The sequence below is a fragment of the Anopheles funestus genome, chromosome 2RL (genome assembly GCF_943734845.2).
Source record: "Anopheles funestus chromosome 2RL, idAnoFuneDA-416_04, whole genome shotgun sequence".
In the NCBI taxonomy this organism is placed as follows: Eukaryota; Metazoa; Arthropoda; class Insecta; order Diptera; family Culicidae; genus Anopheles; species Anopheles funestus.
In genome coordinates, this window is record NC_064598.1 from 39,796,123 (window position 1) to 39,813,724 (window position 17,602).

The window sequence follows — 17,602 nt, forward strand, 5'->3', positions numbered from 1 at the left end:
AGCCATTAATGTAGGCGTTTTGCATGTTAATTTTAATATCTTCTATCCTACAACGCCATTGGTAGTAAATATTCGTACAGGTTTTTAGAATTGTAGCGTACCCTGATGCAGAAAACAATATTTTTTCTGTTGGCCATCCAAACCGCCCCAAAAACAGTGCAACATAACAACCGTTGGAACTTGGGGCTTTGGAAAATCATACAAATAACGTTTCGATTGTAGGAAGGAAACTCATTTTAGCAATTTGCTTTAAAAAAAACGAAAACCCGAATGCAGTGAAAGATACTAAAATTGATAAAAAAAATCCTAACACATAAAGGTAGCATTCGTTCACACTGATTAGTTTTCATAAAATGCGAAACAAAAGGAGAAACACAAAACGATAAAAAAAAAAACAAAAACAGCAACAACAAAACACCGTCAGCAAATAAAAATAATCCGTAACAAATAAACAAACAAAGTTGTAATTTTCTTTCAAATCACGTTCTTCATATGCAAATGAAACATTCAACTTTTATATTTTATCCATTTTCATGCTGATTCATCTGCCACGCACCCCCGCGTTTATTACTTCCTTCCGTTCACTAGTTTTCATTTCTTATTTCATTTTTAAAATAACTATATAATTGATTCGTCATCATACACACCTTTTTCTTCGTTTTCTGTTTTTGTTTTGTGTTTTCTTTTCTTTTTTTTTGTTTAAGTTTTCAATTTTGTTTTGCAGTTTTGTATATCACACATTTCTCTCATTTGCGCAAACCTTCCATTCTTATGTTCCTATGAGCTTACCTATGTGTTTGCCTAATTCTATGCTTTCTCTAATCGTTCTAACCTTTCCTTGTCTTGCTCTTTTCCCCCTCTAGTGCATGCATTTCAGGTGCGCCTAAAGACGGTAACAGGCTTACACGGTAACAGTATTAGTTTTGTTTGTTTTCGTTGTACCTGTCCCATATCTCTACATCCGCATGCGACTTTCTTTCACATATCGTTTCGCGTAGAAAACGACACTTCTTTCTATTCTCCTTTCCCCCCCGGGGCTAACCCCCTAAAACCACTGCCATTTTTCTGCGGACATCATGCTTTCCTTTTGATACTCCGCATATGATCGTGTGATCCATAAGATGGTTCTTCTTTACATTCTTTTCGATCTTCTATTTTTTGTATGTCTTTTTTTCCTTTCTTCCATCTCTCTCTCTCTCTCTTGGCTATCTTACTTTCCAATAGTTTACCACTTACAGTACAGTTACACTATAGTTTTTTTTTATTTTCTTTAATATTAATTCACTCATTCTCAATCTCGTTGCTTTCTGTTGCATTGTGAGAGTTCTGCATTTGCTTTGCACAGTTTGTTGCTGCTGCATTCGAATGTGTTTTTTTTTCTTCTTTTTTGCTTTGCTTATGTTTTGCGCAGTTCCCATTTCTTACATAAGTTATGTCTAGTTCATTACCGAAAATAGTAATTCTTAAATAATTGGCTTCTCTCTGCTTCCATCGCTGCTTTCCTCAATTATTACAGTGTTTCAACCCATTTGCCCCACCTTAATCTTAGTTTTTCTTCTTTTTTTTAGTTGTGTGATAGTAACTTACTCACTAGGACAGCGCTTAGTGGCTACCTTTTTTTGCTTAAAGAACTATCTTTTTTCCCGATACCTTACGTATCAAAACACTACGCCTTGCAATAGCACGTAGCTGATCTAGGTTTACACTTTTCTTTGCCATTTCACATCCAGCACACACGATCGTGTTTATGAGCTTTTTTTTCGATGATGTTCCGTTACCGTGTCTCTCCTTCAGCAAAGTTAGTTCCGAAAGAACTCCGTGCAACTAAAGCTGTCCATCATCAACCCAAATCATACGGCGATTTTATATTATATATTTGCAGGTTTCTCTCGCCTCGTTTCGATTTCGATTTAGTCGGGCAGGTTGACTGACTCCCGCCCCTTCGTAGCACAATATCTGTTTCGTCCCGTTTTATCAAACTGCCACCAGCGATCCATTGAGAGGCAGTTCATAATAAGCCTGCAGCCCTACAGCACACGAGCCTTTCAGTCGAGAGAATTATCATGTCTACTTAGGACAAAGGAAAACATTGTGTTAAACAAACAAACAAAAACGTCTCAGAGAACAAAAAAAATCTAACTGCTATGCTTCGTTCTCCAGTGTCTTATCGTTCTGTTTCATTTTTAATTTTATTTCTCTAATAACACATTTCCTCAGGCCCTGAACTGAAGACGAAAAAAAAGAAAGAAACGATTATATTCTTGTACACTGGAACATTTGGCCACTGCTGCTGCTGCTGCTTACATTCTGATTTTTATTTCTTTGTGTCGTTTGTTTCTATCGTTTTTTTTTTAATTTATACACACACACACACGCACACACAAACACACATGCATTTATGCACAACCACACAAACACTCAGGATCCCTTTTTTTTATTTGTAACATTTCTACTACACCCCCCCATGAAGTGCCGCTCTAATCAATGTGGAAGATTGTGGATCTTCTTTTCCTGGTCTGTTTTTATTTCCTTTTTTGTTCAACCATTCGATTGCGCGCCATTCGTCCAAGCACGTCCTATCATACATGTTTTGCTGTTAGTTTAATGTTTTCGCAAGTCTTTTTTTTTTCACCGACAATCGGAGGTAAAACGAACGTTTCGACAAAAACAGAAAATTTGCTCTCGGTTTTGCTCGATGCTATCTACGTATTATTAGCCTTCCAGGACACCTGTGAGTGGCACGGATAGCTAAAAACTGCAACCAAAATTAGCATAAGAAAATGTAACAAAACCAAATCCTCATACATTCCTGTTTTTCCTGAGATGCTAATGTGCGGGATGTAAGTGTTGTACAAGTGGTGTTACGCGCCCCATTCGCAACTAGCCACAAACCCTCAATACTCTTTCCTTGAACATTCCTTATTGAACTACTACCGCTACCGCTTCTATCTGCCTACATGTACACAAACACACCGTTGGAGTTAATTCATTTTCCGCCCCTTAATTACGTCTTCATTACGGCGAACGGTCACATCATCCCACACATTTATGGTTACTAAAAAAAAAATTATCCAACCACTGAATTCATTTTCACTTTCGCATGTCTTCTCAATTCACCAAACGTTCTCTAACCATCGTCCATCAATCTTACTGCTTTTGTTTTATCTAATAACTTATTTCTTATCCACGCGGCGCACATCATCTTGGCGATGTTTTCATTTTTTGCTCAATCTTTCCAATTTTCCTAACCATGTACTCTTTGCTAAAAGCGAAAGAGGTATCTCTTTATAGTTGTGCGTTAATTGGTATAATAAATATATCACCACCATTCTCTTCTCATCCGATATTTTAGTTCCCGTTCCGACGCTTAAGAGAAACATGTCCAATTCTCATTCATCATTACCCGGGGGTTATATCGTCCTACTCCTCTCCTACCAGCTGTGTGTGTATGAATTGTTATGGCGGCAACGCACCTCAAACTCGAAACAATATCCTCATCGTCATCGTCGCTTGGTCGAACAGTTGCATCCTTGATTTGCGCGCCATTCTTCCTCAAACTCAACGCTGCTCATTGTTGATGTTCGTACAATTACCGGACAGCGTCCGTAATCATGAATATGCACTTTTTTACCTTTCGCTTCTTCATTTTGCCACTCTAGATGCAAATAGCAGTGCATTTTGTTTTTTGTTCAAAATTTTCCCGCTTTCTTCAATCTATTTGCCAAAAACATTGCCAGCACCGGAAACACAATAAAGAGTACAGATAAAATTGTCTTTGAAGGATAAAGGTGGTGGTACCCTGGTAAAGAGCATTTAAATATCCTTTCGTGCAAACGCGTTCTATTTCCCCTTACGCCTAAAGCGATCCTGCCCTGTTCCGTAAACATTCACTGAATGGAAATTATTTCAACCAAATAGCAAAATTTGAAAAGGGGGAGATGATGTTGTTATCCTTTTCCACAGCGCACAATTTTCAACTTTATTTCCATTCGAATGCAAAAAAGGAACGAAAGAACGAAATCAGTCGCGTCTTTTTTTTCCTTAATCAAAAACGACCAAAATACAAAAGATAAAGAAAGAAATGCCGGTTTTTCGTACACATTCAGATGTAAACAACCCTCTGTAAAATGTCCATTACCCAACAGTGCGTAATCCATCTCTTTTTCGTCTTATAACTGGTTTTCTTCCCGCATGGTTATCTGATTTGGAGGAACATTTGGTTTCGCTAAGAGTTTTAACATTTTACCCAATCAGTCTTCTGCGGATGACAACACACATACACACATACACACATCATTCAATGTACAAATGATACGAATGAGACGAATGGATTCCAGTAACAAATCCCAAAAAAAACCCCTCATCTCCACATGGATCAAAAATTTGTGTTTGTGTACAAAAAAAACCATGTGCGAGAGGAATTGAAGAAAAAGATGGTGAACAGTTAGTATGCGTTACATTGATTGATTTACAATATTTGTTTTTTACTCTTACGGAAGTACGCTTCCTACCTCGGAACACAATGTGTATATTCTGTCAATGAACGCTACAAACTTTTTTACGCATAAAAGAATAATGTTTGCATGCACAATAAAGCATGATGCGCTGAGGGCGAAACTTATCAGCAAGAAATTGATTCATGTTTTTATCCATGCATTTATAAACGATTATTTTTGCACCTTTCTATGGGTGAGTCTTCTGTTGGTGGACTATGTCCTTCACTTGCACCATTTGTTGTACATAAGCTGCTGGCACGCACAGCATCGTCTTTTTGTTGTTCACTCATACCGCTCTCGGCAACACCTACCATGGGTTCGTTTGTTTCGGTGCTCGCTATCATTGCATACTCCGTTAAGCGAACTTTCGCGGGCTTCGTAGTCACCGATGGATCGTGTACATCGTCATTAAAGTTTAGCTTGTGCTTTAGGAAAGTTCGGCTGGTACAAAGTCGGGTGGTAACGCTAGAATTCTCTTCGTCATTATTTGTACAAACATCTGCGATCGCGTCTTCTGGAATGAAGGAACGAGAATCATGCTCAACGTTCATTGTGGCTGCTATCTCCGTACTCCCGTCTACTGCTGTGGCTGTCGCACCATATCCGGCATTGCTAAAATCGCTCGTGTGCGGAAGATCACCATCGCTGCTTCCATTGTTGCTGATATAGGGTTCATTGCTTTGCGTTTTTGTATTCATCGGCATCAACATTGTTGACATTGACGAGTTAAAACCACCACCGACCTTCGACGATGATGAGGACGGAGATAGATCATCGGCAGTGGACCGATGGGAAAAGTTATTCATACTAATGGTATCGTTATGGCTACTACTATTACTACTACTACTGGTGGACGATGTCGATAGTAACATTACTGACGGTACCGGCGAGGCTAGCGTTGCGATCGCACTTGTCGCCCCAACGGTAGCGGCTAACGTGCACACTGTCGTGTCTGTTCCGTCTTCACTGGAAGGAACTAAGATTGATGGAATGCTGCTCGTGGCAGTAGTACAGGCTTCGATGGTCGTCGCCGTACAATTTCGCACTGCTGCCGATGATTGCTTAATTGCGGATGGAACTACACTTTCACGGATGTTCGTTTGCGTTTTGCTTAACAGTTGCTTCTTCGTCCTAAAGGCGTTTAATGGCAGGAATGATGTCATTGATGCTGCGCTCGCTGTCGACGTCTGGTAGTGATGTTGATGACGATATGGATGCTGTTGTTGGGCAGCAGTTGCTGCCGCTGCAGCAATAGCCACCGCTATCGCATTTGCCGTTGTCATATGATGGGTCGAAGAAGACTGTTGCGACTGGTATGTCGTCGGATTTAGTGGAAGACGTTGATGACGATGGCTGCCACCTAAAAGCATAGCGCCACCACCATCGCTTGCACCATTCGAATGAGCAACCATTAGCTGGGACGACGAAACCACTGTTGCTGAAGGCTGCCGTTGAATACCTTTGTTGTTGTTAAAGTTCGCTGCGGCCGCGGCAGCAGCAACCATTGCCGCAACAGCCGATGTGCTTTTGGTGGCGTTATTGTTACCAAGCAGTATAGATCCCATACTGTTTGAAGCAGCAGCAGCAGCAGACGAGACGGACAGGTTGTCAATTGAGTTCGAAGGTAACAAAGTTCCTGTGCCAACAGTAGGAACAGGAAGATTTGGCATCAAGCAAAAATTGTTTTTGTTGCTATTGCCCGTTGCAATTGCTGAAGGAGACGGCGATACAATGTTCAGGAGACTGTTGTTAAAATTTTTCATATTACTGATACTAGCGTGATTCTTGGTACTGTTGTTATTGGTGCTTGGTTTGATGCCGGCGTTGATGTTGTTGCTGGTAGAGTAATTTTTCAATAGTTCTCATTGCGTTTGGAACTGTGGCATCGTCGCATACATCAAGGGTTGCTGTGATGATGCTGCAGCCGCTGCTGCTGCCGCTGCCGCTGCTGCACCGTTCGTTGCTACGGTTGGGACAGTTTGCATGCCCCAGCCTGCTGCCATGTTCGGTTGCATCATACGATAACCTAGAACAATGGAAAAACACGTAAACTCAACCATTTATGTAAAGTAACGCTCATCTAAACTTTTTGTAATCACTACTACAGAAATAAATTCATAATAAAACTGTTAATGTAGTATCGTCCCATCATCGATCTTAGTGAGCAAATATATAGTTAACTATAAAACCCTAATTATATTCCAAAGCTGCCTTAGCACCCTATCGCGCTATCTCAGTCCTTACTTCAAGGATCCCATGCGTTTATCTAGTTGCTAGTTTAAGATAGGATCAATTTCATATTTCTTCCCATTTTTTTAACCTTGTATGGGGTATAACAATAATGTAAATAGAATAGCCCGTTAAGAAGAAGTCTGATCTGTTAACCATAATTTCATTTGTAATATTCACGCTTTGATCAAACATATTATTCATTATTTACTAACCTGCTGTACCAGATTGCTGTGGAGCTGCAGGTGCGTAAGCTGTTGGGTAAGTGTAATACCCTTGTTGCATGTATTGTGTCTGTATCTGTGGGTATCCTCCCTAAAAGTAAACAACAAAGCAGTTAAATGTAAGCAAAAGCTAGAATAATTTCAGTTGATCAACTAATCGCTGCATTTTACTTACCGGAAACCAATACGCCATTTGACCGTAAGCTGCCGCTGAGTAGGGATACTGGGCACCGGCTGCAGCAGCCGCTGCCGAGGCCTGAGTGAGCTGTGGATTAGCACTGTGCTGCTGAGCAACAGCGGCGGCAGCTGCAGCAGCGGCCGCCGCATTCTGCTGCATTGGCTGCAACGGGCTAACGATGCCGTTCATATTCATACCAATCATACCGGAGGCGGCAGCCGCAGCCGCAATCGCGGATGCATTCATGCCGTTGCTATTTACGTCGCCTCCATTCTCTTTACCCCAGTAACATTTGACCGGATGTCCTTGTACCTCACTGTTGTGTGTACCTTCGATGGCGCGTGCCGCCGACTCTTTGCTCGCAAACCGTATAAACGCGTAACCCTTGTCTTTGAACACTCGAGTGTCGTTAATGTGTCCAAATTGGGCGAAATGCTTCTGAATTAGCTCGTCTGTGATCGCGTTTGGTGGAAATCCTCCACAGTAAACGGTCGTATTGGTTGGACTGGTATTATTGTAGATTTCCTCAAACCCTGGCGTTTTTCCACTTTTAATTCCTGGTGGCATATTAAAAAAAATAAACAGATAGAATCATGCATGCATTTAATAAAGTATTGCTTGCATTTAATAAAGTAACACCAAGATTTTACCTTTAGAGTTTTCTCTTGGTGCCGGAGGCTTCCGTGTCGACCAGTTCGTTCTGATGGAGCGCGATCCCAGCCACTGACCGTTCATCGTCGCAATGGCGTTTTCCGCCTCGGCTTTCTTCACAAACGACACGAACGCGTACCCCCTGGACTTGAGCGTTTGTGGGTCTCGCACTATGCGGCAATTTGAAATTTCTCCAAAAGGCGCGAACGCTTCCCGCAGTGTTTCGGTGTCAATTTCCGGACTGAGATCGCCCACGAAAATGTGATGATGTTGGCTCGTGTCCGTTTTCGGCTGATTACCGGCGCTCGTTGCCCAGTTGACCCTTATTTCCTTCTTCAGAAACATTCGCTTGTTCATTGCCGCCAGCGCTGTCTGGGCTGACTGATGGTTATCGTACTCGATGAAAGCGAAAGGATCGATGGTTCCTTCGCGTATAATTTTGCAGCTCTTTACTGTGCCCATCTGACTAAAAAGTGTGCAGAGCAGCTCCTCCGTGACCGTTGTGTCGAGACTGCCCACGTAAAGCGTCTTCGGATACGAATCTTCTGTCATTTTGCTAGGTTACTATGCACCGTTAACACAGCCAACTTAGATTTCTACTCAAATTATCCTGTAAACCTACTAGAGCCGTGTTCACAGGTCTCCGCTATTTGGAGGATGATGATATCCTCAAACTTTAAATTTAATATCGTTATGAGAACTTTACAGGAATTGCCCTGAATTCGCTTTTGCCTGAGCTAAGCCTTGCTGAATGGGGTTTTTAATCGTAATAGTGTGCAACCCAGCTCAATCACTAACACCATGCACGAAAAATCCTACACAAATCGTTCGTGCTCCTTCAACACACTAACGCACAAACACGCACACACGCTTACGTGCATGCGAGCAAGCGCGCGTAGTTTGTGGCTACGGTGGTTTTTGGCAGACTCTGCAGGCTGCTGGAAAACCTCTACCAATTCTATCGCGATGAGAGCGTTGGGGAGAGTCTTATGATTTCACAAAAACACACCTTTTCCTATCGCGCAATGTTCACGTTTCTCGGCGTTGTCTTTTCTGCGTATTTGTGTACACACAACGTTTGGTTCCGTTTTCCGACAATTTACATTTGCTTTTGCCGGTCAAAACCACACTGTATGTGTCGTTGACTTTTCCTGCGTTACTTCAACCGCGTTGAACTCCTGCACACACTTTTTTGTAGATCGAATGACTAGTTCATTCAATATTATTTGGTTTATGAATACACGCACCTTCAGTAAAGCACGGAGACGTGGCTCCTATTAGCATAGCGGTCAACTCACAGTTTTAAAACTATAATTCCGCGAAATTTTCCCCCACTTAGCTATCGAAACACTGAAAACGTTGTACCAAATTCACTTTCCGTTAATAACCCTAGAAGAAAATCTGAAAACGAAGAAAAAAAAACAAAACGTATTTAACGCCATGAAATCTCTAATATCGCGATTGTCACCTCATCCATCGAAATCTCTCACACACATGCACACATATGTTGTATACGCTGCTTTCGCTATTCTTTACCACTTTCTGTCCACTGCTTTTCTCCTACTTCTCACACACACATCGGTAAAAGCTTTTACCTTCAACATTCAATCTGCACCGCACTCTTCAGCACGGCTCTCGTTCAAACAACACAACACCACCACCACCAACCACCAACCACCACACTACCATACCATAGCACACTCTGTTGAGCACAAAGCCCCGAATGCTCCCTATTTTCACCTCAAATCAAATTTATATCACTTTGCTACCAAGCGAGCATATCAACGCTGGGATGTTTAACTACGGATGAAGCACGAATGCGCTGCATAAATGCACATTTTTTATAAGAATCTAAATATTCTTGCACTAGAGTGAACCTAACAGAAGCAACTACTGGTTAGGCTATCGCCCGGTTCAGCTGCAGCTACTTCATTGACCAACCACCACCGTCGACTCCTTTCTTTTTCCACCACACCAAAGAACAAACACGTACCACCGCCAAACTATTGAGTTGCAGGTCCAAAACGCTTGGGGGCAAGCGATTCGTACGCTTTTGTTGTGTACTTCGTCGTCCGCGGCTTAGTTTCACTTTCCAATGGTCAAACACACAGCTTCTTTCTGCACAGCGGATAAAATGAAATATTCACTTTAACCGGACGGTCCGTTCTCGTTTTCTCCCTGTCTTCTTTCTTCTACACTTTGCTTCGCTTCTTCTTGCTAAAAATTTCGGTTCAGACGCTAAGGTTGGCAATATTGTTTACCCCTGTGAAAATGATGACCCTATTCCACGGCAACGACTTCATGAAACGTTTTATTTGTAATTTCAACAGTTTTTGACTAACAAAAGAAATATTAAAATTATTTTCTTTCAAAGATTTACTTTTTTGCTGCTTTCAAATGTACAATATATTGTAGTATGATTCATGTTTTATAATTAAAAAAAATAAAAACGACTTTAAAGAAACAAACTTGCAAGTTATAAACAAAAACTATTTACGCAAACGCACAGTGGAACAAAACCATTTCGCACCTAAATATTTTACACCATATTATAAAAGCGAATTACACAAATAAAACATTTATGATTGTTTCTCACTCCGAGTTCAATATAGACGATTTCGACGCGACAAATGCAAGCGATTCGATGGTAATGGCGCACGATTCGAACGGGATTTTTAGTGTAAAATAGATGATGACGATTATGTTATTTGGGGCAAAAGAACGCACAAAAAACGTACGTCAATCAGACGGCTAGAAAGTGCGAGAAAGCAATATGGCACGAACGAGAAAGCTATAGCGTCTGCACAGCAAACGTTTTGTGAAACGTTTTATGCATAATGAAGTCAGTCATCGTCATCGTTCAATCTCGATAAAAAACAGCTGCTCCCAGTCTCCGGATTGTTTACACTGCTAATATAGCCGAAAAAATATGTGTAAAAGTACATCCTTAATCTCCTGAAGTCAGAAGCTCACCTATCTCGACACTCTACATAACTATGCCAGAAAACAGGCTCGAGAAAGTCGATGTTGTTGTGTATCAAGAATCTGTTTTTGTGTTCGGTTGACAAATAGGAAAAAGAAAGTTACCAATTTGTCGGCCGCTTGTATCCCGCAAGTGAATAACTTTCCCCAGGACAAAAACCACGAATAGCGTCAAAAAAACAGTGCAATTGCCAACGGGATCACAGTTGATATCGATAAGTGAATCGTAAACAAATGTTGTTCGTATAGCGGAACAATAGTACATTGGCGTCCTCGTTTACCGTCTCGTATAAGTAAGGGCTGCATAAACATGTCCTTACAACGACTGCCTTAAATCAGCGCTTACATGCTTCGAAGCCGATCTGACAAAGTCGTTCGTTTGGATGGAACCGTAGGCATTGCCTATTTCAACAAACCCCTCCAGTTGCGACCGTCTCCATCGATCGGGAACGCGATCGTTGTACCCGTTTTGCTGCCTATGGCTGCTATTGCTGACGCTCAAAATAATTGCCGTCGTACGGCCATAATCACGAGCATCGTCATCGATCCAGGGGTTCGGAAAAGGGAAAAGCATTGTCAAACAGGGACACATCGGAGCAGAACTTCATACGTAGCACGATAGGGAAGCACGTACAACGCGTCTGGCATCATCATGGATGGACCGAAGGAAACAGACGATGAAGAGCGGGTACATCCGCGGGTCATTATTCACATCGATATGGACTATTATTACGCTCAAGTAGAGGAAGTACTGAATCCCTCGCTCAAGGAAAAGCCGTTTGCGGTAAAACAACGCTTTTGTGTGGTAACGTCGAACTATATCGCACGGCAGCAGGGCATCAAGAAGCTGCAGCCCGTGAAGGAAGCTCTTGCCATGTGCCCAGAGCTGGTGCTTATCAATGGAGAAGACATTACCAAGTACAAGGAAATGTCGGTACGCATCAACGAAATCATGCACCGATTTACACCACACGTCGAAAAGCTCGGACTGGATGAGAATTATTTGGATGTAACCGAACTTATTTCCGAGCGGCTCGAACAGCTGGAAGCGACTGGTGGTAGCGCAGAGCTTTCGCAATTAAACTACGTCGAGGGACTAATCCATCCTCCACCGGAGAGGAACGCATCTGAGCTGGCGCCATTTCGGGAAACAGATCGCGATCTTTTCCGGCAATGCTGCCACTGTGGCTGTGATCGAAGACTGATACTGGCAACACATCTAGCGAAAGAGATACGTGACAGCATATTCAAAGAGCTTGGACTGCGCTGTTGTGCCGGAATTGCGCATAATAAGCTACTGGCGAAGTTGGTTGGTGCAGTGAACAAACAGAACAAGCAGACCGTTCTGCTTCCCACGCAAGGCAGCTTGTTTGTAGCATCGCTTGGTTCGGTTCGTAGCCTTACCGGAATAGGAGAAAAAACGGCCCAAACTTTGGCTGACTGCTGTGGTATAAGCACCGTCACAGATCTTCAGTATGTGGAGCTGGACAGGCTTACTAAACATCTAGGGTACGAACAGGCCGTAAGATTGAAGCAAATTGCCTTCGGTCGAGATGATACAGCGGTGAAACAGACGGGTAAACCGAAATCAGTCGGTCTAGAAGATTCCTGCCCTTCCATATCGGTACGTGCGGATGCGGAAGAAAAGTTCCGCCACCTTTTGGTGCGGCTGGTAAAAAACATCGCAGAAGACGGTCGGGTGCCGATCGCTATAAAGGTTACCGTCCGTAAGTTTGATCTAGCGAAGCGCACCACACACCGCGAATCAAAGCAGGACAAATTACTTCCCTCGATGTTTCGGCATGCTAACGGGCGGCTTGTACTGACGGACGGTGCCCAAGATAAAATTCTCGCCATCGTCATGAAAGTATTCGAGCGAATGGTAGATCTGCGCCAACCGTTCAATATAACGCTGCTGGGGCTATCTTTTTTTAAGTTTCAAGAGCGACGCGTCGGTAGTAAATCCATAGCTAATTTCCTAATCAAAAAGTCCGATATTGAAGTCCAGTCTATAACCAATCTCAGCAACGAATCGATCACGCTCAGCGATATCAGTTTTTGCTCGAACAAATCGTCCCTTTCGGCAATGGATTGTGAACCGTGTTGTTCCTCGGACGCAGGCTCGGTCGCGTCACTGTCGGGCTCGGAATCAGACGTAGAACCATCGCCAAAAAAATCACGTCGCCTTATGTTCCAGGCCAATCGACACAGGCCGTTCGGTGCACAGGAACGACGATATGGGAACAGTGAACCGGACGAAACCACACTTAGCAAGCTGCGAGTGGCCGATCTACGATTGAATTCCAAAGAGTACGATCAGGACCATTCTTCCCTGGCTGTGTCGCCCGGCTCACCAATGGATGTTTCCACGCAAGGTGGACCATCAAAGATGTCATCATTCTTCCGAGAGCGCATAGGGACAACGTCCGATCCCATCGCAAGCCGATCAACACCGGTGTGTAGATCGATTGACAGCACGGCAGGCAGCAGCAGTAAAATGGAGGTTAGTGTTTCACCTGTATCCGACATTCCCCGCGGCGACCGTGCCAGTACCGGTAGGGACCACACACAGACTAAAAATCATTGCAAAAGTACAAATCTCCTGCCCCCCAACGTGGACCCGGAAGTGTTTCATGCGCTACCGGATGATGTACAACAGGAGTTACTTAGTAATTGGCGAAGGGCAAATGGTGGTACGACGGTACCCAGCAGCAGTGCAGGGTTAGGCCCTAGTAAAGCAAGCCCGGGCAGCGCGAGCCCCAACAGTACTCACAACAATTCCACCACCAATAATAGTAGCAGTAACAATAATACTACTCCAACAAATGCTGCCACAACCGGTAAGGGTAGCTCTAAAAATACTTTACATCGCTACTTCGTTAAAAACACGTAGCACATGTTATCTGCGGTATCATCTATTGCATCTTTAGCGTACATCATCTCTTTTTTTTTCGTCCGCATTTTATTCACTCCCCAACGTGTCCCGGAGCGATTGTGGCAGCTATGCATGGAGTCAGATGGTTTTATCGTTTAGCTTGTGGAGGTAATTTTTGGCCAATGCGCTCTCTATTTCCATTCACACACTCAATGCACGTAAAGGCTAAGTTTTAGATTCTCTAACGAGTGTAGTAAAGGGTTATTGTTAATTTCGTGTTCGTTTTCTGTTTTGCGTATAGTGAGTTTTGGTTGAAACTTTAGAATGAAAGGATTTGTTTTTACTGTTACTGAGTTTTGTAAATCTCCTCGTGCATTCTTGTCGCCTCTTCCATCAAGAAACACCACGATTAAACGCTAGTGCTGGATTGTAATATCTGTATTAATGTCCAGGTTTTTTTTCTTCTATGGCTCTGAACAGACACAACAGCGTATTGTACATACTTACTTAAATCACAAACATTTCACCATTTTATAGCCGGTAGGTTAACGCAGCCTTTTCTTTTTTCGCGCATCAATCATTTACAAAAATCATTCCCGCCTGAGAGAGAGAGAGTGAGAAACAAGAAAAGAATCAAAATGTTTAATAGTAAAAAAACGGTATAACAATTTGTTAAACATAACTAGCTATTGAATCGATCTTTTTTGCATCCGAAAAACTTAATTTCTTACCGTTGTGTCAGCACTGCATTGCACCGTGCACAGATTGGAAAGGTCTTATCGTCCAGCTGCGAAACTAAATATCTGCGACAACGCTGACACAGAGGTTTGTCCGATTTGTTGACGGTTACCGTGAATCGATGTTCACTTCCGACCGCTTTACGGAGCGTTACGGAACCGACCTGTAGTAATTCACATAGTTCTGTCGAGGTTTCACATTTGTTCAAGCTTGGATGCAGCATCATTAGGAGCGCAAGATCGTTATCGTTACATTCTACCGTGACTTCTAACAGCCAGGTGTTCACGTTCAGTTGTGCCTGCTGATAAACGACGTGACGCAGATCGAGTGCACACTCAACAGCGGGCACCGATTGTGAAGCAGAAGGCAGAGCAACATTAGGCGTTTGTTGATTTGCTTTGTAGAAATGATCTTTCTCTGTAATAAAAGAGAGGAAGTGATAAATTTGCATTCAGTAACATTTACCAAATAATGTGAATAATGTTTTTTGTTTACCATAGAATGACCAACTTTCTTCAACCAGAAATGGAACGATCGGCCACAATACTTTGGATAATGTGCGATAAGTATAATTGAGGATCGCTTTCAGATTGTTGTGTTCTTCGCTTGAGCCACAGTACAACCGATCCTTGATCACATGTAAATACAACCCGGATAGTGTCGATTGGCAGAAGTTAAGAATTATTGCAGTCGCCTTATTGTGCTGGTACGAATCATACAGTGCAAACACGTTGCGATGGAAAGCTTCCAACTGCTGTAGGTAAAAACGATCGACGTGATGTAGAAGATCCTGCTGTATCGCTTCCTTTCTCCCTCCATTCGTTCCATCCGGTGCTACTACTCCGAGCAAAAATTTCAAAATTCCCCGCAGCTTTTGTACATTTTCGGCAGACGTGCCCAGCAGCTTGTGGCTTACAGGAATGGACGTATTTTGTGTGGCATGTGCACAAACCCACCAGCGTAATGCATCACAACCGTACTGTCGGGCAATTTGTTTCGGACAGATTACGTTGCCAAGCGATTTGGACATTTTCATACCATTTTCATCCACAGCGAATCCGTGGACAAAAATAGCTTTGTACGGTGCCTTTCCTCGTGCGGCCACGCTGGTAAGCAGAGACGATTGGAACCATCCGGTAAACTGATCTATCCCCTCGAGATATAGGTCGGCGATACGATCTTTGCCTAACACGGACAACCACGATACGCCGGAATCGAACCATATATCGAGAATATCCTTCCCTTTCTCTAACCTGTCGTGGCTTGTATCGAGCTGTTGCAGTAGCTCTACGGGCACTAGCTCTTCCACCGAAGCCGTCCACCAGAAATCGATCGATGACTCTTTCATTAGACGATCGTTGATAATAGCAACCAAAGCTTTGCTAACAATCGGTTCCTTTGTCACGGTATCATAAAGCACTGGAATCGGTACACCCCATGCACGCTGTCGCGAAATACACCAGTATGGTCGTTTTCTAAGCTGTCCTTCAATCACTTTTTTGCTCACCTCCGAGGAAGTGGGTGGATAAATTTCGACCGCATTAATCTCCTCCAAAGCCCGTTGCTTGAGGCGATTGGTATCGATAAACCACTGATCGCTGGCACGTAGTAAAACCGGTTGCTTTGTGCGCCAATCGATTGGGTAGGAGTGTACAATAGTGCCCAGCTTCAGGATCGCATCCTTCACAGCCTCTGTCACCAATTTGTTTCCCTGCGTGAGCGCGTATTGACCTTGCAGGAACTTAGGGGCACGTTCATTGTACAACCCGCGTTCGTCGATGAGACTCTCAGTGGTTATCTTTCGCTCAAGGCACACTAGAAAATCTTCCGGTCCATGTGCTGGAGCAGTGTGTACCAGTCCGGTTCCTTTTTCCGCTTTGACATGCGATGCGGGCAAAAATGGCAATACTTTCTGCTTGTCTAACGGGTGATGATATTTTAAAAATTGCAGCTCTGTTTCCGGAATGGTTTCAAGTAGCGAAAGCGAAGTTTCCAACTGTGTACCTAAATAATCTATCAAGTCTTTTCCAATTAGCAGTATTTCCCCGGCGGACGATTGCACTAAGCTGTAATCCAGTGCGGGATTGTAGCACACTGCCTGATTGGCTGGTAAAGTCCAGGGAGTAGTAGTCCATACCACGGCGTGTACCTGTTTGCCTGCCAGTCGGTACTGTTCAATGGTGGGACAACTAACACCACGGTTTTCCAAGGCTAGTTTTAAGTACAATGATGGACTTTGATGTGCCTCATCGTATTCTAGCTCTGCCTCTGCTAAAGCTGACTGTGATGAGGGAGACCAATACACGGGTTTCAAATCGCGATAGATTAGCTTTCGTTCGTACAGCTCGCTAAATAACCTTAGCTGGGCGCTAATGTACGATGGATCGAGCGAACGATAGTATCCTTGGTCGACATTCCAGGCCCCCGTTACACCCCAGGATTCGAAACCATTTTTTTGTTTCTCGATTGTGTCCAGAGCAAAGCGGCGGGCAGTATTACGAATTTCATTTTCCGTTTTATGACCTTCGCCCGGAATTTTGCGCTTCTTGCGATTGAATGCTTCCAGTGCTTTCAATTCAATCGGCAATCCGTGACAATCCCAACCGGGAATATAGTGCACTCGTGTACCGCTGATAATTTTATGCTTCAGTATAAGATCCTTCAAGATTTTGTTCACCGCATGGCCCATGTGCAGGTCGCCGTTTGCGTATGGTGGTCCATCGTGGAGGATAAATTCTTTCTCTGCAGGCAAAGCGGTCCGGTTCCAACTGTACAGTTCACTCAAGCAGGTCTAAAATAATACAAAATCCTACCATCAGTGCATTACAACTTATTTCATAATCTTTCGAACAACACTTTGTTGCAACACATAAGCATACACTACCTTGCGCAAGTGTTCCTCAACTTCGGTTCGTTTTTCCGTACTCAATCGGGCCGGAAACTTCGTTTTCGGCAAATTAATAGTGCTGGTGTATTTGATCTCAGTTTTGGGTACACTTTTCGTGCTATAATAACGTATTATCACTCGCCATCTGGTAGCCCAACCGTACCTCACTGGCAACATTTTACACACGAATTATGTCCTCGGAAATGCGCTGAATATGCTATGCAGTCGGGCGATTTTGTTTCACCCTTCTAATGTCATCAAATGCATCTGTCAAAGCGCGCAATGTGCGGTTAGCAACGACGAATATCGGAATCAAAACATAAGCGGCATTCTGCACGCAGA

At 43.2% G+C, this 17,602-nt stretch overlaps 3 protein-coding genes across 6 annotated transcripts; 1 reads left to right on the forward strand and 2 right to left on the reverse strand.

Moving 5' to 3' along the window:
• Positions 1 to 1,187: 1,187 nt before the first annotated feature.
• LOC125762073 (nucleolysin TIAR) lies at positions 1,188 to 10,125 on the reverse strand. 4 transcript variants are annotated; one of them, XM_049423818.1, is made up of 5 exons: positions 9,772 to 10,125; positions 7,778 to 9,179; positions 7,125 to 7,684; positions 6,941 to 7,040; positions 1,188 to 6,522 (listed from the first exon to the last, which is right to left on the reverse strand). In XM_049423818.1, the coding sequence occupies exons 2-5, from the start codon at positions 8,328 to 8,330 to the stop codon at positions 6,359 to 6,361; spliced, it is 1,377 nt and encodes a 458-aa protein (XP_049279775.1). In that variant the 5' UTR covers positions 8,331 to 9,179; positions 9,772 to 10,125; the 3' UTR covers positions 1,188 to 6,358. The 4 variants fall into 4 exon arrangements, with proteins under 4 accessions (XP_049279775.1, XP_049279778.1, XP_049279777.1 ...); XM_049423821.1 differs by lacking the exon at positions 9,772 to 10,125 and adding an exon at positions 9,470 to 9,488; XM_049423820.1 differs by lacking the exon at positions 9,772 to 10,125 and adding an exon at positions 9,374 to 9,486.
• Positions 10,126 to 10,615: 490 nt separating this feature from the next.
• Positions 10,616 to 14,341, forward strand: LOC125762051 (DNA polymerase iota). Its single transcript, XM_049423767.1, has one exon. The coding sequence runs from the start codon at positions 11,413 to 11,415 to the stop codon at positions 13,651 to 13,653; it is 2,241 nt and encodes a 746-aa protein (XP_049279724.1). The 5' UTR covers positions 10,616 to 11,412; the 3' UTR covers positions 13,654 to 14,341.
• LOC125762047 (isoleucine--tRNA ligase, mitochondrial) lies at positions 13,630 to 17,559 on the reverse strand. Its single transcript, XM_049423763.1, has 4 exons — positions 17,258 to 17,559; positions 14,869 to 17,164; positions 14,367 to 14,790; positions 13,630 to 14,235 (listed from the first exon to the last, which is right to left on the reverse strand). The coding sequence occupies exons 1-4, from the start codon at positions 17,435 to 17,437 to the stop codon at positions 14,226 to 14,228; spliced, it is 2,910 nt and encodes a 969-aa protein (XP_049279720.1). The 5' UTR covers positions 17,438 to 17,559; the 3' UTR covers positions 13,630 to 14,225.
• Positions 17,560 to 17,602: the final 43 nt, after the last annotated feature.

Excerpts from the sequence above, each read along its gene's own strand:
- LOC125762073 (XM_049423818.1), bottom strand. The coding sequence starts at position 8,330 with ATGACAGAAGATTCGTATCCGAAGACGCTTTACGTGGGCAGTCTCGAC. Across the intron at positions 7,685-7,777 it reads ACCAAGAGAAAACTCTAAAG|GAATTAAAAGTGGAAAAACG; the intron begins GTAAAATCTTGG and ends ATATGCCACCAG. Across the intron at positions 7,041-7,124 it reads AAATGGCGTATTGGTTTCCG|GGAGGATACCCACAGATACA; the intron begins GTAAGTAAAATG and ends GTTTACTTTTAG.
- LOC125762047 (XM_049423763.1), bottom strand. The coding sequence starts at position 17,437 with ATGTTGCCAGTGAGGTACGGTTGGGCTACCAGATGGCGAGTGATAATA. Across the intron at positions 17,165-17,257 it reads TTGAGGAACACTTGCGCAAG|ACCTGCTTGAGTGAACTGTA; the intron begins GTAGTGTATGCT and ends GTATTATTTTAG. Across the intron at positions 14,791-14,868 it reads AGAAAGTTGGTCATTCTATG|AGAAAGATCATTTCTACAAA; the intron begins GTAAACAAAAAA and ends CTTTTATTACAG.
- LOC125762051 (XM_049423767.1), top strand. The coding sequence starts at position 11,413 with ATGGATGGACCGAAGGAAACAGACGATGAAGAGCGGGTACATCCGCGG.